The sequence below is a fragment of the Diabrotica virgifera genome, chromosome 6, assembly GCF_917563875.1.
Source record: "Diabrotica virgifera virgifera chromosome 6, PGI_DIABVI_V3a".
NCBI classification, from domain to species: Eukaryota; Metazoa; Arthropoda; class Insecta; order Coleoptera; family Chrysomelidae; genus Diabrotica; species Diabrotica virgifera.
The window spans coordinates 176,196,660-176,220,213 of NC_065448.1; the positions used below are offsets into that span (position 1 = coordinate 176,196,660).

The window sequence follows — 23,554 nt, forward strand, 5'->3', positions numbered from 1 at the left end:
GCTTGTAATGTGAATATTTTTTTGGTTTTTAAGGTAAACATCCATGATCGAACTAGCCCTTGATATTTTTAATTGTAGGAAACATAGATAAAGGTTGATATCACGTGTTGATCTCAAAATACTAACCTATGGTACTTCTGAGTATATTAAGTCTAGATTAGATATGTATTATCTTATTTTTAACATGAGAAACAAATATACCTAAATGATTAGAATCTAATTATGTAATGAATGTGATAAAAAACGCTTATACCAAATTTTCTGTCAGTAAGTACCTACTATTAGAGATTCTAGAAGACAGGAGTAGCAGATTATCAATAATGTAAGGAGTAGCACATTATTAATAATGTAGCTACATTATTAACAGACTTTATTAATGTAAAAATAAAATCAGGATACATAGTGTTTGGAGAAAACAATTTATACAAAAAAGAAAAAAAAAGAACACAATAATAATGAACGTAAATATAAAACAAATAGAAGAACTGACAGTTAATACATTTATGAGTTGAATCACGATGATCCCATCTACAAAACCATAAATAATTTAAGGGTAGTTTTAATTTACATATATTTTAAAATATATCAGCATTCTAACATCAATAATTGGTGCGAAACAACTAAAGAAAGGGTTTTAGTTTTAACTATATAATACTGATAAACAAAAAAAAAAAAAATTTAGAATAAAGGAACATTAATAAATTAATAAACTTGTGACCGGTAAAATATGGGCTAAGTGAAACTAAGTGAATGCAATAGGCATCAAGGAAAATATATGAAGTGCATGGGCAACTAAGAATTTTAACATATTAAGCCCCATGTGTACCAGAGTGATGCAGATCATTTTTTTATTACAGACCCACAGTACCTATATTACAGTGGCGAAGCGTCCATGTAACCACTGTTACCATTGGTAACAGTTACAAATCTTAAATAATTCCATTTATCTTTTTTACCAACAGAAATACTTGTTAATAGTACCTAATTCAGTAAATAGCCAACTAGACGCACGAAAATATTGGCGAGATATGTGAATCCATGGCACGTTATCATAATATATTATTATGCTGTTACCAATACTGGCACTGGTAAACGGTACGCAGGAGAAACCTCGCTATCGGTCGGGACTAGCTCTGAAAATTTTGAAGGAGCGACGGGTCTAGAGATGGCGCGCGGGCACGCTCTGCATACCAGTAGTGTCACCATTTTGAAGATTGGTAACGTTGGTTTAGTACCTATTACAGATTACAGTGTGCGTGCATTTAAACATGGAAGAGTGTTGCTACGTATTGCGTAATTGATCAACTACTTGAAAAGTCATTCTACTTGTATATTTTTTTATATATTATTTTAAAGAAAAAAATGATATTACAGTAATCCCTCGTTATCCGCGGACTCATCAACCGCGGATTCACTTATCCGCGGTTGTAATATCTGTTGAATCTTTAATGAGAATATTTTATTATTTTTATATATTTTTTAAAATTTGACCAGTCGCGTTAAATTACTCATGATACGCCTCTGGCGCTTGTTATTAGTAGTAAGACTATGGCAATTAGTTTATAATTCGGAAGGTTTAAAACGCCGTCTACACTCTCGCCGAAGTCAATCGAGGTTCAAGAAGTACGAGAGTGTAGATGGCCACCTTGTGCAATTTGCCTCGCTTCGTTCTACTTCCGTTCTCTGTCTGTCTCGAGTGTCCGAGTCAAAGGGATCTTTGTCGGTATCGCACCACTTGAATGTGTTCCTCGCGAAGTAGAACGAGTGTGTAGTGAGGTACTTCGGACAACTTTGGCGAAGTAACTTCGCCGAGAGTGTGGTGCGCGCATATAAAATACCGGCGAATTAGACGCTGATCTCAGCGTCTTTATTTTTATTGATATGATAATACTATTTCACAGATATGCAATTTCATCATATTTCTTTCTATGTACATACAAATATATGTACATACGTATCCAAATTGGGATTATGTCACATTCTTATTTGGATCGTGGATCCCTCGCCAACCACGGTTTCACCAACCACACCTTTCTCTTCGGAACGTAACCCCCGCGGTTGAAGAGGGATTACTGTATTAAAAATGGAAGAATTAAAATATAAACAATAGTTTTCAAAATCTGTTCTTTTTCCTACTTGTTCATTTTTTTATGTTAATTTTATGGTAGAATAATATGTTTTCCGCAAATCGCCAGGAAATTGTGACATTCCTGTCAAAATTTCTTGAAGAAAAAGTCAGGACTTCCTTACTGTAAGGAAATGTCATTTCCTTACTGTAAGGAAATGATATTTCCGTACAGTTGTTAGTGTTCTACATAAATGATAATTCAACCTCAATACGTTTCCATAGTAACCCAAGTAATTTTACTAGGAATTTCAAAGCACCATTTATTTGGGAATAAAATTATCGCGTTTTTTTTTTAAATCAATCAATATCTGTCGAATTTTAAACGATTTGCGGAAAAATAGTATGTTTACCTCGTAGAAAAAGCCACATTCCTGGACTCTGTGTTGCTAAGTCTCGGCTTGCGCCTCGACTTAGCAATCTTCACAGTTGTCCAGGAATGTTAAGCTTTTCCTACCCGGTAAACAATGTAATTAGTTTGTTTATTATTTATTGTTATACCTGTTACATATACATAATTACATACATATAATTTGGGAATAGTGATTTGTTTAATTTTATCCCACAGGATTGAAAACAAAAACTTATATTTGGGCGGTTCAAAATTAAGATTTTTTTACATCTGGTTTTGGTAACACTTTAGAAAAACTCACGCGTCGCCACTGCTATATTATCATTATCATGTTTAAGCAACTTTACCGCATGTCAGACATTAGATTCAGTGTACAGAGGATAGGGCCCATACAAACTAAATGAAAATTTTCTTGACAATGCTGCCGCTCTCAACGGCAATGGCTCTGAAAGGTAGTATTAGGCAGGTACTTTTTGAGGATTATCGCTCTGCTGTGAAATACTAAAGGAGGATTTATTTATGATAATTCACAGAATGGCAATCCCGCTTGTAATATACAACCATACTGATTCAAATGTTTGAAATGGAGATTAGCCATGTTTCATTTGAGACGAAAGGAGCATGCCTATAGTATGGAGCTTAACATGTTAAACTCTTATTTGGACTTTTGTCCAACTTAGACCAATTTCGACTCAATCCACCCAATGGCAGCACAACTTCAAGATATTAAAATTATGTTTTTTTTTAGGTTTAATTTTTTACACAAAATGTCAGCAGATGAACCTTCATATGAACCACTCAATAGAATAGGAAGAGGTAAATAAATACATATTTTATTCAAGACGATAGAATCTTACTACTCCGACACTATTAACCCGTTAACGTTAGGAACCACATATACGCACAACAAAAGTTTTCTTGCCACATATACGGGGTTTTTGGGGATTGCACTTCCGTTTAACATTTCCGCGCATCTATGCATTTCCCGACGTTTGTGGTAAACAAGTTCGTTAGTGTAAAATTGAATAAACAAACACACAAGATAAACGTGCTATTAATTATTTATAAAAATTAATATAACGTTTCCTGCTCTGAAGTAGATTTTGATGCAAGTGAATATATGCGGCTCCCGTATCTGGGGCACAACATGTTTAAAAATTCCCGTCGCGAAAGGGTTAACCTATTGATTGCCAACAACGCTCCTCTCGCGTTCTTCGTATTATTCATCTTATGCTGGCAAATGGAGAATAACATCTTGTGGGTGGCAGTCAAAAGGTTAAAAATATTCGAATTACTGAATAGTATGGGAAAATTCATAGCAAATGAAATAAAGCATTTCATAAAGGAAATAGGTACATAAAAACTATTGAAAACATCTACCGAAACAACAAAATGGAAGTCAGAATAGGTGGACAGTTTTCAGAACAGAAAAGACCATAAAAGAAGAAGAAAAAAAAATAGACAAAATCTTACATGTTGTTCTGAAGCTATTTCCTTGTACTCTGGACTAATTAGCAAAATTCTTGGAAAAGTTATTTACCAGCAATTTTATTGCTTAAGATCCTATATATTAATAATATAGGTATGCAAAGTCCGCAGATAGTGTGCTACTTTTTTTATAAACAAAATGGCTCCGACAAATCGTATTTTTTTCAATTATTGCTCTATAACTCCGAAGATTTTAACTTTACAACAAAAACACCCAAATAAAAATTCACCGCAATTAAATTCTGCATATAATGTTCTTCCCAATTTGCTCCGACGAAAATTTTCCTCGGAAAATGCGGGTTTTCCCAACAAAAACTCTAATTTTCAAATAAAGTTTTAGGTAAGTAATTATTAATCAATAATTAAATAACTTAGTGACATCAAAGCTTTCTTGGTATAGATTGTAATTCCAGAAGCCGGTGAAAGCTAAACGAATATTTTAGCAACAATTCAATTGTTAATTAACAATTTACGATCGCAATAATAACCAAAATAATCATGATACATTGATCAAACTTATAAAGATGAGATGCTTATTTAATATTTTATCGACAAAATATAAATTTTTGTTTTTTTTTTGCATAATCTTTAAATTTTGAAAAAAAAAAATAGTTATTATACGCTGGTCTAATTAGTAAAGTACAAAGAAAGGTTATTTACCAGCAATTTTATTGCTGGAATCGAATATTATGATCCTATATATTATTAATATAGGTATGCAAAGTCCGCAGATAGTGTGCTACTTTTTTTATTAACAAAATGGCGTCGCCAAATCGTGTTTTTTTCAATTATTGGTCTATAACTCCGAAGATTTTAACTTTACACCAAAACACTCAAATAAAAATTCACCCCAATTTAATTCTACATAGAGGCATGTTTTTCCAGATTTGCTCCGACGAATATTTTCCTCGGAAAATGTGGGTTTTCCCAACCAAATCTCGAATTTTCAAATAAATTTTTTGGGCAAGTTATTATTTATTAACAATTAAATAACTTGGTGAAATAAAAGCTTTCTTGGTATAGATTATAATTGCAGAAGCCGGTGAAAATTAAACGAATATTTTAGCAACAATTCAATTGTTAATTAATAATTTACAGTCGCAATAACAACCAAAATAATCATGAGATATTGATCAAACTTAGAAAGATTATAAAGATGTGATGCCTATTTCATATTTTGTCGAAAAAATATAAATTTTTCATTTTTTTTGCATAATCTTTAAATGTTAAAAAAATAGTTACAAACAAATTAACATTTCTCAGAAATTGTTTATTATATTCTAATTTTAAAAAAATACTTAAAATGCGTATTTCAAAGATCTTGAAAATGAATGCTTTAAAAAAATTTTCCAACCATTTTCAAAAAAGTTATGAAACAGCAGTTAATATACGATTGCTCCGTTGTTTATAATTTGTTTTAATTGTTTCAAAGCTTAAAAGTGAGTCTGTGGTACAATCTAATTACTCACAAAGAATATCAAATATTAGTTCAACGGTTATATTTTAATCAAAGATTAAAAATACTTTTTTTGTAATTTTTAGCGCGAAAGTAGGCTTGATACAGAGCCGGAGCTAAAATGTTCACTCGAAGCCACTGACACGCAGCATACATAATAATATAATTTTATTTATTAAGTGTACGTCGCGCGACCTTCGTCGCATCGAGTGAAAATTTTAGCTACAGTACTGTATTGGTCTACTTTCGCGCGTGTAAATTACAAAAAAATATATTTATAATCTTTAATTAAAATATAACCATTACACTAATAATCGATATTTTTTGTAAATAATTAGCTTGTAATTTAAACTCACTTTTACGCTTTGAAAGAATTTAAAAAAATTATAAACAACGTAGTAATCGTATGTTTACTTTGCTGTTTCATAACTTTTTTGCAAATGGTTGCAAAAAAGTTTAACCGCATTCATTTTCAAGATATTTCAAATACGAATTTTAACTATTTAAAATTAGAATTTAGTAAAAACTTTATGAGAAACTTTAATTTGTTTATAACTATTTTTTTTAAAGATTATGCAAAAACATAAAAAATGTATATTTTGTCGATAAAATGTTAAATAGGCATCTCATCTTTATAAGATTTCAAAGTTTGATCAGTGTATCATAATTATTTTCGTTATTATTGCGACCGTAAATTATTAATTAACATTTGAATTGTTGCTAAAATATTCGTTCAATTTTCACCAGCTTCTGGAACTATAATCTAAACCAAGAAGGCTTTTAAATCACCAAATTATTTAATTATTAGTAGATAATTACTTATCTAAAACTTTATTTGAAAATTAAAGATTTTGTTGGGAAAACCCGCATTTTCCGAGGAAAATTTTCATCGTAGCAGATCGGGAAAAAACATATTTCTATTCAGAATTTAATTACGGTGAATTTTTATATGAGTGTTTTTGTTGTAAAGTTAAAATCTTTGGAGTTATAGAGCAATAATTAAAAAAAACACGATTTTCGGGCGCCATTTTGTTTATAAAAAAAGTAGCACACTATCTGCGGACTTTGTATACCTATATTATTAATATATATAATCGTATGCTTCAATTCCAGCAATTAAATTGCTGGTAAATAACTTTTCCCAAAAATGGCCTATACTCCGATGATCAGCCCAGACTATTGTGGAATTTTTGTAATCAACTATTCTAAAATCTTACATAACCTTCTATAGGACAATGTCAGTTTGACACATATAGTACAGATAGTTATCTTTGTTTCGCACCGTTAAAGACAAATAGAAATAATGTAGCCGGTAGTTGCTATTCGCACCGTGCAAGTTCGGCAAAGCGACCCCTATTTCTACGCTCTGCAACTTTATTCGCACTTTTAATTATATTGTCCAATTATATTAGTCCTGGTTACTCGATAATTGTCAAGGCCATAGCCCAAAACAAATAATAAGAAGAAAAAATTAGATTCAGGTTATGTTATCAAAACGTAAACATTTGTATGTAGTAAATAAAATTAGTTATTAAAATGCAGTACTGCATGCAAAATACAATTAATTAAATTTACCTTTATTTAATAATTGCATATCATATTAATATTATGGAGCAATATATAATTTTTCTGCTTCAATGACAGAAGGTATGAAATATACGTCAATTTGACAATTTCAATTGACAATATGAATTATTTAAGATAGTTGCAATATTTCTCCGCGACTCGCGCACGGTCGTTTCTCGTTTCCCTTCCAAGTACTTGCACACCGCCAATACTAAATACATACTGTTTTTGATTTAGGAACAGCACTTACCTGGCAAACTTAATGGTAGCGAAAAAACTAATATACTTATTAGAAAAAATTTATTGAATTTGTTTGCTGTCAAGTTTGTATTGGTGGGTTATGATGTCATTAAATCTATGACGTGCATTCCTAATTGTTTGACTTTTAGTTTAATATACATACTGTGTGCCTTTAACAGGTACATCTACAGGATGGCTTCTTGATATAATAATTACTCTCTGTCAATAAAAAATGTATTTTAAATATTATAGGTGCTTATGGGACAGTGTACAAAGCTAGAGACAGAAAAACGGGAAACCTTGTAGCCCTGAAACGAGTATGTGTACATTTAACAGAAGATGGTATATCATTAAACACTTTAAGAGAAATATCCTTGTTACGACAAGTAAACTCCTTTGATCATCCAAACATTGTTCGTCTTTTGGATGTGTGTCATGGACAACAAATGGAAAAAGAACTCATAATGTATTTGGTAAGTCTTTAGTTGCTCTAATTACCTACTTCAAATATCCAATATTCTTATGCAAGATTCGCATGTCTAGATCTAGATATTGTAGAGTATATTTTACTTTTTTCTTCTGTTCTGGAAGCCGGGTGTTCTACACCAGTTATTGGCTCAGTCAGGGGCGTCATTTGACAGGGGGGCATTTCCCCCCCTTACCATGAAAATGACTGAAATTTACAAAAACTACATCAATTTTATTACTATAGTATTGTATAATGTATTGTATATATAATGCTTGCCCCTCCCCCAATAAAAAGTTCAAATGACGTCCCTGGGCTCAGTGCATGACTGACGCGACACCTAGTGTAGTCTATTAATTATTATAAAAATCCTGGATACTTCGGCACATCTGTTCATATAACATGTCAGTCAATAAGTTACAGGCTTAACCATGAGATGGCAACTCGAATTAATTTTCTGTTTGACGTTTCGGTAATCCTAACATTCAAATAACTGTGGAACTAGCATAGCTGATCTAAATCACATTTTTTAACTGTCCCTTACATCTCAATACAAGTATGTGGCTGCTACAAGAATTGCTGAACGCAGGTTTAAATACTCCCCTAAACTTAAATGTACTACTAAGTAAAGATAACATAAAAAATTTTAAACTAATTATGATATTTCTGCAAAAAATTACATTAAAGGTGTGAATGTAAAACTAGTTGTTTGAATGGATAGGTATTCCCTTTGTATTATGTATGAATGAGATGTTTCCTGTTATTAATTATATTATTTTGTAACCTATGTTCGAAAAAAAATTATATAAAAAAAAGATTAAAAAACATATATATATATATATATATATATATATATTGATACATGTATCCATGTGACTTCCAAAGTAGATTCTCGTAATACGTTGTTACTTCATATATACCGTTATGACTTCCGATTTCGGAAGTCACAACGTTTTGCCTATATTTTTACGAATTTGGCTACTAGATGGTATCAGAAGGCTTATATTAAAAATTTCGCTGGAAGTCATATCGTATCTAACATACTCATAAGATCAGATTTTAGTTCGACGGTATATCACCAGCGCTAGTGTCGCTCCCGTGCTACTATACAGGCTATGTACACAACGCGTAGCGTCTTCCGTATACCACACCGCTCGGTGTGACTTCCGTTTTTTGGCAACCCTGTGTAACGGTTTCCAGACATTTATCTGTTGTAGATTCGCGGTCCTAATCGTACTTAGTGTTTTTAAACATGAATAATAGCAGATCTGCTTTACTTTTAAAGTTAGCCTTAAATGAAGGTACAATAAGTGATTATATATCTCTATAATTATATATTTTCTGTACTTATTTTAATCTATAATATTTACTTACCTATTTACTTATATAAATTCATTTTTCTCGTGTTTTTGTTTACTTCCTTTTTTACAATGAACTTCTAATTTAATCTACACCCACCGGCACGAAAAACGGGCACCCCAAAAAAATGGGTAATTTTTGATGTCTCGTATCTCCCAAACCTGTTGTCCGATTTAAGTAATTTTTTTTAATATGTTATAGCCTTATTCTTTAACAAAATAGCTATGATAATATTGTTGATAGACAGGTAAATTTTCATTGTATACCGGGTGTACCAATCAAACTGGGTTTTTTTTCTCAATTTTCACAACACCCTGTGGAATATTCTAGCCTTTATAAAATATTTAAATCAAAGCCTAACTATAGCTCCAGGTTTTATTAACATTCTGTTTTTTTATTCATTCGCTTACGTTGGATAATAAAAAGTTAAGGACTTTAACAACTAGCCATGTTCTTTATCGATACAGGTGTTTCTAAATATAAGTGCGACAAACTTTAAGGGGTAATTTCTGCATGAAAAAATAATGATCGTTTGGCAAAAGAATTTTATATTTGCAAGCATTTGCGGACATAGCTTTATCAAGTAAACGATCATTATTTTTTCATGCAGAATTACCCCTTAAAGTTTGTCGCACTTATTTAGAAACACCATGTATTGATAAAGAACATGTTTAGTTGTTAAAGTCCCTAACTTTTTTATTATCCAACATAAGCGAATGAATAACAAACAGAACGTTAAGAAAACCTGGGGCTATAGTTGGGTTTTAATTTCAATATTGTATAAAGGCTAGAATATTCCACAGGGTGTTGTGAAAATTGAAAAAAAAACCAGTTTGATTGGTACGCCCAGTATACAATGATAATTTACCTGTCTAGAAACAATGTTATTACAGCGATATAGTTAAAGAATAAGGCTATAGCACAGGGGTGGGCAAAAGCCGGCCCGCGGGCCGGGTCCGGCCCTTTCGCTTACTTTGTCCGGCCCGTTGAAAAACCCCGCAAGTACCTAATATTTTTAATCCCTTTTATGTGATTTTGTTGAAATCAACAGTAATAGTTTGCATAGTGTTCACATAAATTATTAAATATATAAATAATAGAGAGTATTATAATTACGAACAGCCTTAGCTAACTATATTTTTAAAAACTGTTTAATTGTAACTATTTACTTTAAATTTCTTTTAAAATATAGGGAAATCCCCGGAGATTCATAATTGTTTATTCGGTATTAATAATCGTATTTAACTCTCAAGGTCTCAAGACAAGCACTCGGTGTTTGGGTATCTATTTCAACCATATCACTGACAGTTTATGATCTAAATACCTCAGCACTTTGGTCCCAATAATATGATTCTTTATTTATTAAATCTGAATTAAGTATGGTTGTTTGGAATACCTACTTCAGTATAAAATTCATTGTTACCGATTTTTGCCGAAGTTTTACAACTACTTCGAAAGACGCGTATAAGTTTATTTTGATTTAGCACTGGTCGTATTTCCTATTACTCCTCATATTTCTTTTGATACAGTGTGTGTTATTTTGCAAATATATAATAAATTGAAAAAGTGGAGGACATTTTGTAAGTAAAATTTGAAAACATTGTTTTTATTTTATTGTATTAAAATATTTATTTGTAAGCATTTGCAAAATGATACAATCTAAAAAATGAAAAGTTGATTTGGAATGCAGAAATTTTAATGAAGCATGGACAGAAAAATACCTTTTTACGAACATTGGTAAGAAAGCAATTTGTTTAGTATGCCATTAAACCATTGCTGTTTTCAAGGAATATAATTTAAAGAGGCATTTTACATCAAAACATCCAAAATATGCATCGTTTTCTTTAGAAGAACTTAAAAATGCTGCAGACAACTTAACAAAAAACTTAAATAAACAACAAAATATTTTTAGCAAACAAAGTAACATCGAGAAATCTACCACACAAGCAAGTTATGTTATTGCACACAAAATTGCTAAGTTATGTAAACCTTTTTCTGAAGCAGAATTTGTTAAACAGTGCATGGTAGAAGTGTCGGAGATATGTTGTCCTGAAAAAAAACATATTTTTGAAAATTTAAGCCTGTCAAGGAGAACAATAGTACGACGGATCGAAAATATTTCTGGAAATTTACTCGACCAGCTAAAAACAATAATTGCTGATTTTACATATTGTTCTCTGGCGTTGGATGAGTCCTGCGATATTACTGACACAAGTCAATTATTAATATTTATTCGGGGCATTAACAAAAAATGTGAAATTCGCGAGGAACTTCATAGTGTGCATCCAATGAAAGATACAACTACCGGTGAAGACTTCTTTAACGATGTTGAAGAGTGTTTAGTTAAAGTAAATTTACCTTGGAACAAAATAGTAAGCATCACTACGGATGGCTGTCCTAGTTTAACAGGGAAAAATGTGGGCTTACTAAAACGAATCAGCGACAAAGTAAAACAGTTGCAGCCAGAACAAGACATATTATTTTTACACTGCATTATTCATCAAGAAGTGTTATGTAGAAAAGTTTTAAAATTGAATCACGTCGTTACTGTTGTGACAAAAGTTGTAAATTTTATCCGGGAACGTGCCTTAAATCATCGACAGTTTGTTGAATTTTTGAAAGAAATTGAAAGTGACTTTTACGAAATTCCTTACTACACTGAGGTGAGATGGCTTAGCATCGGTAAAGTTTTGGACAGATTTCAATATTTGCTTGATGAAATAGTATCCTTCTTGTCGATAAAAGAAAAACTACATGATTTTCCTGAATTGCAAAATGAGGCATGGCTAAACGATTTGTCGTTTTCTGTAGATATTGTAAAATATTTAAATGAACTTAATGTAAATTTACAAGGGAAAAACCAGTTCGCTTTCAATATGCACTCAAATGTCAAAGCATTTATGATAAAACTAAACTTATTTGCTGAGAACTTTAATAAAAAAATATTAAACCACTTCCCATCATTACAAACACGACGAGAATTATTGAAAAATTCTGATTTTCTTAAATATAGTTCAGTAACACAAGACCTGCATACTGAATTCCAAAGAAGATTTCAAGATTTCAAAGCTATTGAAAAACCTTTGTCATGAATTAGTCAACCTTTCAATTTCGATGTGCAAGAAGCTCCTGTTGAAATTCAGCTAGAATTAATTGACTTACAGGCAAATAATTTATTAAAAGAAAATGTTCAATCAAACGAATTGAGTGCTTTCTACGGTGCTTTGAATACAGAACATTTTAAACATTTTTTAAACTATGTTCAAAAATACCTAGTTTTATTTGGTTCGACATATATTTGTGAAAGAACTTTTTCGTTGATGGTTTCCACGAAAAATAAATATCGATCACAAATTACTGACGAAAATCTACACTCGGTATTAAGGATTGCTACAGGTGATTTGGATCCCAATTTTGAAGAAATAATATCACATGAACATTCGCGATTTCACGTTTCGCATTAACTATTATAGAAGTTATACTTATAATGAGTATTCTATTAATTTTAACGTTTAATGTTTGTCTTTTTTTTTTATAATTTTATTTAATATTAGGTATATTTACAAAATATGTATCAATATAAATTAATTTGTATCGTTAAAATATAAATAAATAAGAAAATAAAATATTTCAATAACTGATTTATTTAATTACCATTAATTTATTATTATTCTTCTAACGCCGACTCCACTAATGAAGGTTGGCTAAAACACCATTGCAAATTCGTCTCTATTTTCTGCTTTTCTTAAAAGCGTCTGTGTGTTTAACCCGGTCCAGTCTCAAATGTTTTCAGTCAGAATATTTGTCGTCTACCAGGACCCCTTTTTCCTTCGAACAACTCGTACATATCATTTCTGAGCATGTGCCGTAAATATGCTGTCTGTCTCCTTTTAATGGAGGTCAAAAGTTCTCTGTCTCTTTCCATTTCGTGCAACATCATTTTGTTCGTATATGATCGGTCCACGGTATTTTCTAAATTCTCCCAAAAAGCCACATCTCAAAAGCTTCCGGCTTTCTCATTAAGTCAGCATTAACAATCCAAGCTTCGGCACCATAAAAAAGAATAGAGTGGATATACAACATTTTATCAACTAATATCAGATTTGCAGATTGAGTCTTTGGTGACTCAGAAATGTCCTCATCTTCAAAAAGTCTACCCTCAATTGCTCTATTCTTGATCGAATTTATGATTTCGAATTTAAATCTTCCGTAATCCAGACTCCTAAGTAAGTATTTCATTTTGTCCACTTGCTCAATATCTTCATTTTTTATCTGGTTCTTTTTCTGGATCTTCTTATGATTTAATATAATGACCATTTTTTTTTTTCAATTACGTGACATATTTTACTGGGCACAAGTTTTTCGCATGTATTCCCAAGTAGGACAATTTATTATTACCATTTTCTAATTATTAACAGTTAAATTTCTTTGTCCAAATGCTTTAAAATAATACTTATAGTATTTATTTCTTGGGCAGGGAATAAACTACACCAAAAAAATTCGCGTGGGCACAGCGTACATATCCGGTATAGTACTCCGGCCCGAGAGACATTTTGAAACTTTCATTTTGGCCCGCGCTTAAAAGTAATTGCCCACCCCTGATCTAAGCGGTTTTTTAAAATTTATGGGTTTTGCAATATTTTACCGTCAGCGAACGGACTAATAGTAGAGGATCCGATATAAGGCCGATCTGCATCGATCTATTTAATGGATAACGTGTGCGTGAAGTAACAATGTATTTTAAACGGGATTTACTTTTTCGCACTGTTTTTGACACACTTTCATATAATCAAATATCCTTAACTTTCGCGTTGTCATGGTGATGACATAATGAGCAATAAATTACAAAAAAAAATTTGACAGTTTTGTGGTTTGAAAGAAATTAGAATGTTTAAATAAGTTCTAAAAATTGTAGAATAGGAATGAATTCCAGTGATGAAGAGTTACAGTTTTTTTATTTGTTTATCGTAGATAAAATATTGTATGAAACTGTGCGTGAAGTACTTTTTGCGAACTTAAGCGATGTATAGCACTCGCTCCGTTGTCGCTTGTGCTCTAAACATCACGTGCATTCGTAAAAAGCATACTTCACGAACTGTTTCATAAATAACTATTTTCATATATTAAAAAAAATGTTTCGACCCGGGTAGATATTATTCCAGATTTTCAGATTTCAGCACAGTGTTAGATGGTTGGGGCATATATGGAGAGCAGGTAGCGTAACAACTATAAACTCAATTTTACAATGGAAACCCGGAGTTAGAAGGAGACGAGGAGGAACTAGAATAAATGGTTACAGGAAGTAAAGGAAAATTTTTATAGAGGGCAGTAATTAGAGACTAGCAGAAAAAGACAGAGGATAGAAAGAACTGGAGAAGCACAGTCAATAGTATCGAGTAGCAGACTGGGACTAATCTGCTCTAAAAAGATGGACCTAGATAGCTTTTTAGCAGCTCAACCCCACCTGGTGTATTTAGCCGTTTAATTTTCTTATTACACATTATTATTGGTACATCAAAAATTAAAAGGACGGTGCCTGTAATAAAATCTAAAATTCAAAATTTAATCAAGAAAAATAATAAATATTAAAATTTCCTATAAGTTCAAATTTATTTATTAAAATTTTTGATATAATTTTCATAAATAAATTACTTACTAATAACACTTTTTTAATTAATTCCAAAAAATCCATTTTGCAGCAATAATAAAATATTAGTATTTGTAAAATAAATATCAATCATATCATAAATAATACAGGTTTACAAAAAAAAACTAAATTTCGGACTATTTGACGAAACCATGTTACAAGGAGGTTTTTGGGGTGGCTGATCACGAATCCGGGGTCCGCTCACCTCTTTCACGCCAGGTAAAGGTCATTTCAAGGTCAAATCAAGATAAATCGACAGTCGCTCTGAGAAAGTATATTAGGGCGTTTTTGGTGTCGCTGATGACGAATCATTAGTCCGCTGACCTCTATCACGTCTAGTTCAAGGTCAAATCAACATAAATCGACACAATCGCTCTGAAAATATAGGGGTTTTGGAGTCACTGATCATGAAAACTGCGGTCCGTTGAGCTCTACCACGTAAGGTAATGGTCATTTCAAGGCCAAATCAGGACAAGTCCACAAAACTGATTTGACCTTGAAATGACCTTTACCTGTCGCGGTTGAGCTCAACGGACCCCAGTTTTGTGATCAGCGACCCCAAAAACCCCCTAATATACTTTTTCAGAGCGATCGTGTCCTTCGTGACCAGCGACCCCAAAAACCCCCTAGTCATATGGTTTCGTCAAATATTCAGAAATGTATTTTTTTTGTAAACCTGTTTAATCAAAAGAATATCAATCTTTTAATTTAAATAGACAACTTTAAAACATAGAACTGCATTCACAACTGTATTCACAGTAAAAGTTTCAAAAGATCACACATTACGCTTAAAGTAAGAGGTAAATCAGCAGACGAGTCGTTGTGACTTCCAAAATATGACAACACCGCTGGAAGTGACAACGCACCTTGAACTACCCTATATATGGAAGCCATAACGTATGCTGTACGCTTCGGTATATACGTATATATATACAAAATTTATTTTGGTAAATCCTTTCCCCTCAATAGGTAGACCCATTTTATAAGCCCCCCTTTTACCAAATACACAATTTTTAAAAAATAATTCCTAGTAGAAAAGGTGGAAGTCGGACAGCCTCTTCTGTATACCGGAAGTCACAACTTAACGTGCATCAATATATATATATATATATATATATATATATATATATATATATATATATATATATATATATATATATATATATATATATATATATATATATATATATATATATATATATTTATTTTTAGCATCTCATGACGTCCCCCCATGTTAAACTGTAGTCTGTCGTGGCGTCCAGGTCTTCGTGGACTCCGATATACGGTTGCCACGAGGATTTTTTCTAAAATTTATCGCAGGTGAAAGGTACCACTTCCTACAATGCCTGAACAAAATATTGGCCGGATGTCCTCAGACACGTTATCTGTATAATAATATACACATTACTTGGGGCAGTTGCCGTCAGGCGCGCCACGTTTGCTTGCTGTATATCTAAAATCACTTTAACGGTTTTGATGACGTCCAAATATATATTTATTCATTTTAAGGTTGTCGCGGAATCCGTATATTTCAGTTTATGTCCTCATGGCTTCTACTACGCTGTTGCCACCTCAAATGTTGGTATTTAGACTTCGGATATTTTTATAAATAATTATTGTAGTATTTTAAAACAATTATTGTTGTGACAGATTAATGATATTCTCTTTGTATAATTAACAGTGTATTTTTACTGCAAAAATAAAACAATTAAAAAGTATGTTCATTAAACTTGATGAATTTATCATAACCAGTTGCCGAAACTGGTGGTCTAATTGCTCAATTGTAACATATTATAGAAGTGTTAGATTTTATTCTTAATTCTTTATTAGACGATCCAGATTTAGAAATTAGAACCACAAATACATTTAACGAATATAAATATCTCGAATCTATATTATCTAAAGAAGGCAAAAGAGACATCGAAAACAGAACACAGCAGGGCAAAATAGCGGTAAACATTCTAAGCTCTCTACTATGGTCTAAAGAGATAAGACAAAAAACGACAATCTATCGTACCTTGGTAGAGCCTATTATGACTTATGGAGCAGAAGTTTGGCAGATCACAAAAAAAGATAAAAAGAGAATACAAGTAGGTAGTAGAAATAGATTATCTAAGGGGAGCGTGTGGTATATAAAAGATCGCATCAGGAAGGAGGACAAAAACTGTATATTCCAGTGTAGATAGAATTGAGACGAGACAACTAGTGTGGTATGGTCACGTCAAACGAATGAATGAAGATAGATGGCCAAAGAAAGCTTTAAATTACATACCACAACAAAGAAGAAGAAGGGGAAGGTCTTCAGTTACCTGGGAAGAACATGTACAGCACATCATGAGAGATAAAGCCATCAAAGAGACGAATGGATGGACAGAAAAAGATAGCGGTCGAAATGCGAGAAGTAGCAGAGGCTATAGGAACCTCGCTTATAGATATACAGGGTGTTTGGTAAAGAATGGGCCATAGCTTAACCTTAGGTTCCTGAGGTTAAAATAGGCCGATTTAAGCTAACTTACCTTAGTACAAAGTTTATAATAACCCAGATACAGGGTGCCAAAGTTAAACTTTTTTTTTATTTATTATTGAATATTTCCTGACAGCTTTGAGATAACAACATGAAATTCGGTATGTGGGGGTTTTTTGGGTTGATAAAACCAAATTCCCTACCAAAAATTATGTATTGTTCAGAGGGCGCCACATACGCCTTTCAGCACTAATTTATTACGTTCAATTTTTTTTATCCCTCACTCTGAATAATTTTGACATTAAAATTTTTATTCTCCTATTAGTTTTACTTAAAAAAAGGTATACTTTTTTCATCTCCCTAAACTCAACCGTTTTCGAGATAAACGCATTTTAAATCTTCGATACACCATCATTTTTAGCATAATATCATTGTAGTTCCACCCGAAAAATAACTTAAAACCATAATAATTGTGTCAGTTCTCAAATTTATGTCATTGCATCGCAAATTCCACTTGAAGAAATTTGCGATACATTTTTGGATAATTTTATGGTTTTAAGTTATTTTTCGGGTGTAACTACATGATATTATGCTAAAAATGATGGTGTATCGCAGATTTAAAATGCGTTTATCTCGAAAACGGTTGAGTTTAGGGAGATGAAAGAACTAATAAAAATTTTAATGTCAAAATTATACAGAGTGAGGGATAAAAAAATTGAACATAATAAATGAGTGCTGAAAGGCGTATGTGGCGCCCTCTGGGGAATACATAATTTTTGGTAGGGAATTTAGAGTTTTCTCGGCCCAAAAAACCCCCACGTACCAAATTTCATGTTGTTATCTCATACCTGTCAGGATATATTCAATAATAAATAAAAAAAAGTTTAATTTTGACACCCTGTATCTCGGTTATTATAAACTTTGTACTAAGGTAAGTTAGCTTAAATCGGGCTATTTTAACCTCAGGAACCTGAGGTTAAGGTATGGCCCATTCTTTACCAAACACCCTGGATAGATAGAATTCTTTATTACAATATTTTTAATAATATAATTTTTCTATTCTCATACTATAATATATCAATTATAATGTCACCACCTGTATCATAGACAGAATCAGATAGATCATTAGATAGAACTAAAAAAGCAGGACGAACTTCTCCAGGAAGTAGGTACATAAAATAATGCCCTCTATTCGTAACGGAACATCACAAGAGATATGGGAGACTTTTAAACAACACCAACTGATCATCCAAAGATAAATAATCCTGTGAAACGGAAACACTGGATAACAGATGAAACCTTTCAAATCATTGAGAATAGAAGAAATCTTTGTCAAAGTGGTATGCATAGTGAAAGGGAAAAAGCTAGTTTAAGAAACCTCAATAAAAAAGTAAAGCGAAGATGCAAGGCAGATAAAAACTGTAGTAACAAAGTATATGCAAAGAAATTGAGAGACATGATCAGAATAATCAGCCGAGAGATCTATTTAGAAAAATACGCTACTTAACAAGATACTTCAAAGCCAGAACTTGGGCCATAGAAGACAACACTGGAACACTGAGAACAATCAGAGAAGATATAACAGAGACATGGAGATCGTATTGCAGGGACCTATATAAAGATGATTAACCCCAAAAACCTATTAACCAAATCTTTGATGAGGAAGAAGAAGAACCTGATATACTTGAAAATAAAGTAAGACTAGCGATCATTAAGCTCAAATATAATAAAGCACCAGGTCCAGATATGATAACAGCAGAAATACTCAAAGCCACAGAAGAAACTGGCGTAAAATTACTTCATCTACTCTGTAACCAAATATGGCATTCTAAACAATGGCCTGAAAACTGGACAAAATCTACAATAACAACAATTCATAAAAAAGGCAGCTTCCATAAATGCGACAATTATAGAACTATTTCTCTTATATCACATGCCAGTAAAATAATACTACATAAATATAATCAATGAGAGACTAAAAACATTCCTTCAAAGAGAAATTCCACAAGAGCAAACGGGATTTACCAAAGGTAGAGGTAATCGAGAACACCTGTTGAATATAAGACAGATAATCGAAAAATCTAGGGAATTCAATATTCCACTGTACATATGCTTTATAGATTATCGTTAGGCGTTCGACAGGGTCAAGTGGAGACACTTATTATACTAAAAGAAGTAGGCGTACCCAACACCCTATTTCGCTTATAACTGAACTATACGAACACACAAAGAAGATACAATGTGGAAGCTCTTAAACAAGAAAAAACAAGAATCGAATTCACAAAAAGACTGAAATTAAACCGAACAGCACTGTCCCAACATGAGGAAACAGTGGAAGAAATATGGAAGAACTTCAAGGACATTATGCAAAAACTGCAAACGAAATTATAGGGATGAAAAAAAAAGAGAAAAGAAATGGATAACCGGAGACACATTGTACTCCAGGGAAATAAGGCAAAAATATACGTTCGGAACACTTGACCGGCCAGGTTGCAAATGAATTTTTTGGATACTATATACCTATTACATTATAAATACAAAAATGTCCGTTACAGTTCGCACGATAATTTTAGTTATTAACAAGTAAGGGTCAAAAATGTCAGTTTTTGAATTTTGGTACGATTATTTGTTGCTTCGGAAGTTGCAAAATAAAACTTAAATTTTGAAAATAAAAAATTTGCCATAACTTTTGCAAAAATAAACTTAAGACTGATATTACATGAAAAATTGGGTAAAACAGTCCATCTCCAGTCCAGATAATACACAAAAAATTTCAAGTCGATTCGTCAATTAGTTTACATTTTATTCAATTTGTTTATAAAAAAAAGCTTTTCTTTACAATGATGAAGCATGCTTTCTTCATCAAATAATAATGATATAGCAATTTTGTGGAAACAGCATGAAAAAAGAATACTTATGTTTTCAAAGTTTTTAAAAAAAAATAATAAAAGGTCATTTTTATCATTCCGAAAATATTTTAGTAGAGTCATTTTTGGCTTATAAAAACAATTTGAATAACTTTGTTAGTAATGACTGCAAACTAAATTAATCGACTTAGGGATGGGAAAAACCTACTGGTTATAACCTAAAACCGGTTTTTTTAATTCGAAACAATCAGTTTTACCGGTTTTTTTTGTCCCGGTTATAACAGGTTTTTTCTTTTTAACGTAATAACCGGCGAAAACCGAACAAGTTACCTGTGGAAAAAAATTTGTTTAGAGAAAAATGAAGAAATTTCTATCTATCTTCGATCTCAATCATATGTATTATAAATAATATGCGAAGTAATAAGTAATTAACCCAAACAACCATAATTCAACTTTTTTTTGCTAATAGAGAACTGGACGAAATTGTCACATCAGCTTTTATGAAACAATTTTGGGAATAGTTATTTAGTTTTAGATGATAATATATTTACATAAAAAAGTAAGTGATCTGCTTGAAATCGATATTCCAACCATCATCTAAAAAATTGTTTATACTTGAGTACTTGAGACTTGAGACTCTTGTATGAAATATGAATACCGAAATACGATTAGGAATCTCGAATATGTAATTTTTAAATATTAGGAAATAAAAGGTAGCTATTATACAAACGTATTAAAAAATATTACCTACTGAAATTTTTTGATGGCAATAGAGAAGTAAATAATGAATTGGTTTATCGAATTTATTTTTAAGTAAAATATAAGTCATTTGGATATTTTTCTAAACTTGATAGATCCAAGGGACATTTCGGGTAGATTGGTACGATCATCATTTTTGAGAATATCCCAATTATTCACAACGCAATATACGCCGAAGCCGTCTACAACTAGCGACGAATCAGAGATTGGGGTACTTTCGCCCATTTTTAGGGTAATTTGAAAGCCCCTGGGAAAATTTTTATAGGTTGAATTGGTTGGGGAATTTTTCTGGAGGAAAATTGAGCAAAATAAAGTGCAATATAAATGTAACATTATAACCTATTGAGTATTTGCTTTTGATTAAAAAAACGAAAACCGGTTTTTGGAACAACCGGTTATTTGACCGGCTATAACCGCCAGGTTAAACCGTAAGTAAAAAAAAACGGTATAACCGAAACCCGGTTTTTTGTTCAACAACCGCCATGCACCATCCCTAGACTTTAGGATTTAAAAAGCTGGTACTTTTACATTATTATTGTATTATCGGTTTATAACCTTCTCCGTCTTCCGATACCCGTTCGCCATTCCTCTCTGTCCGCACATTGATCTACTTGCAGACCTCTTTCATCCATGGCTTTGTTTATTCCTGCCTGCCAAATTTTCCGCGGTCTACCTCGTCTTCTTCTACCTTGCGGTTTCTAGTTTTGCACTTGTTTTGTGATTTTGTCTTCATGCATTATTTGTACGTGACCAAACCATCGTAGTTGTATTTCGTTGATTTCGTCATTTATTGTATGTGTGACCTTCATTATTTCTCGTATCCGTTCATTGGTGACATGTTCTCTTCTTGGTCTTCCTGCAGCTCTTCTCCAGAAATCCATTTCAGTGACATCTAACATTTGTTTTGATTTTTCCTTCATATGCCATACTTCGCAGCTGTATGTTATAATGCTTTTCACTACGGCGTTATAGATTTTTTCTTGTTTTGGTTGTTTATCTGCTTGTCCCAGAGTACTGAGTTTAGGAGCTTTCCTGCCCTGAATATTTCGTTCTTTAATGGCTCCGTCCAGTGTTCCATCATTCGTGATTTTCATACCCAGGTATTTATATTGGTTACATTTACTGATTGTTTCTCCTCCTTCTATAGTCGAGAAAATTAAGCATTTTGGCTCGCAATTTTTTCGTCCAGCATGGATTTACTTAAAATTTTCACAGAAGGTAGGGAATGGTCCAAGGATCATTTTCTATATCATGCCGCTGTACGTTAAAAGCTTGGAGTGGTTGCCAGCCCATCTCGGAGACGGGAATTTTTTATTATATTTTAACCATGTAAATCGATGTAAAAATGAATTCTAAGAAAAAAATGTTTTTTACATTTTCTTCGTAAAACTAGTATTTTTCGAGTTATTCGCACTTGAAAGTAACAGTTTTTCGACGAAAAAATCGACTTTTTTAGATGGTTTTTTGAGAATACCTCGAAAAATATGCATTTAATCAAAAAAACTCTGGATATAAAAATGCATCTTTTAGTAGCACAAATTAAATTAAACTTAAATAATCTTTTAAGTATACTGTTAGACCTTTCAAAAAATAATAATATGAAGCTCCTAGCATGAAAATTAAGCGACTCATGATCAAAAAAAGGTCGGTACCTGCTATCTCTATGAAAAAATCAGTGAAAACAACCCCCTAACTACCCTACTGATTAAAAATTGGTATTCACCTTTCTGTAATTCCCTTTATATTCGTATTATCAATACACCCAAGAAGTTCGACCTATTTAAAAGGCCTAATTTTAGAAAAATTGGCCTATTTGTCACCTTTTACTTCAAAATATCTCCGAAAATACTGGAGATACGAAAAAAATTATGGACTACTAAATTGTCGCTTATTATTTAATAAGTAAAATTCTCTTGTGCATAGATTTTCATTACAGTGAACAGTTAGAGAGATACTATAGCTATTTAAAACCTCTATTTACGAGCAAACACCCCCTTATTCGCGTCTTTTAAACTCACCCCAATTAAAAACTAAGGGATCTTACAGAATTTAGTTTTCACGGTCTTAGAACTCTTCAAAAATCCTACAGAATTATTTTTGAAAAAACTTTTTATCGTCAAAAATAAAGGAGCCATGTTTAGAAACGATTATTTTTTTAAATATCGAATAGTATGCTTATGGATAATTTTCAATATATGTATAATACCACAGAACCGGTTGATATACTGGAAGATGATTAAAAAACTATTTGTATTTGTACATATTTGTAAATTCGTATTTTTGTGTAAATAAATGTTTTTGTAATTCTTTAATTCTACTTTTTTCTGTATAGATCTATTAAATTATCTACTTATAAAAATTGTGATGTTATTAAGGGTGGTTTTTAAGGGTTGAAATATGATATTTTATCCTAAAGTATAAAACAATCATTATTTAACCAATCAAAACCAAATTTTACCCATATTAAAATTTACAATGTTTTTATATAATTTTTGTCAATAGGGGGTAGGTTACACCCCTAAAATAATCAACGCCCTTAAGCATGATATATAATATGAAGTACAGGGTGATGTGATCCTAATCCCAAATTTTTATGTAAATCGATGCAAGCTGAAGTGATTCTTTTAGAATAAGTAAATTTTTAATATATAGCTCCAGCAAGGGTGGTTTTAAGGGTTGAAATATTATGATAGTATATCTTAAATCATAAAACAATCATTATTTACCTAATAAAAACCAAATGTTGACAATATTAAAGTTAAAAA

The 23,554-nt window shown here is 31.9% G+C and overlaps 1 protein-coding gene across 1 annotated transcript in view; it reads left to right on the forward strand.

Annotated features, from left to right (window-relative positions):
• The window catches only part of LOC114328612 (cyclin-dependent kinase 4), a 109,747-nt gene that overhangs the window by 9,511 nt on the left and 76,682 nt on the right, over positions 1-23,554 (forward strand). The window contains exons 2-3 of the mRNA XM_028277503.2: positions 3,226-3,293; positions 7,480-7,700. Coding sequence (XP_028133304.1) covers positions 3,245-3,293; positions 7,480-7,700 — 270 coding nt within the window. The 5' untranslated portion in view covers positions 3,226-3,244. The remainder of the gene's footprint in view (positions 1-3,225; positions 3,294-7,479; positions 7,701-23,554) is intronic.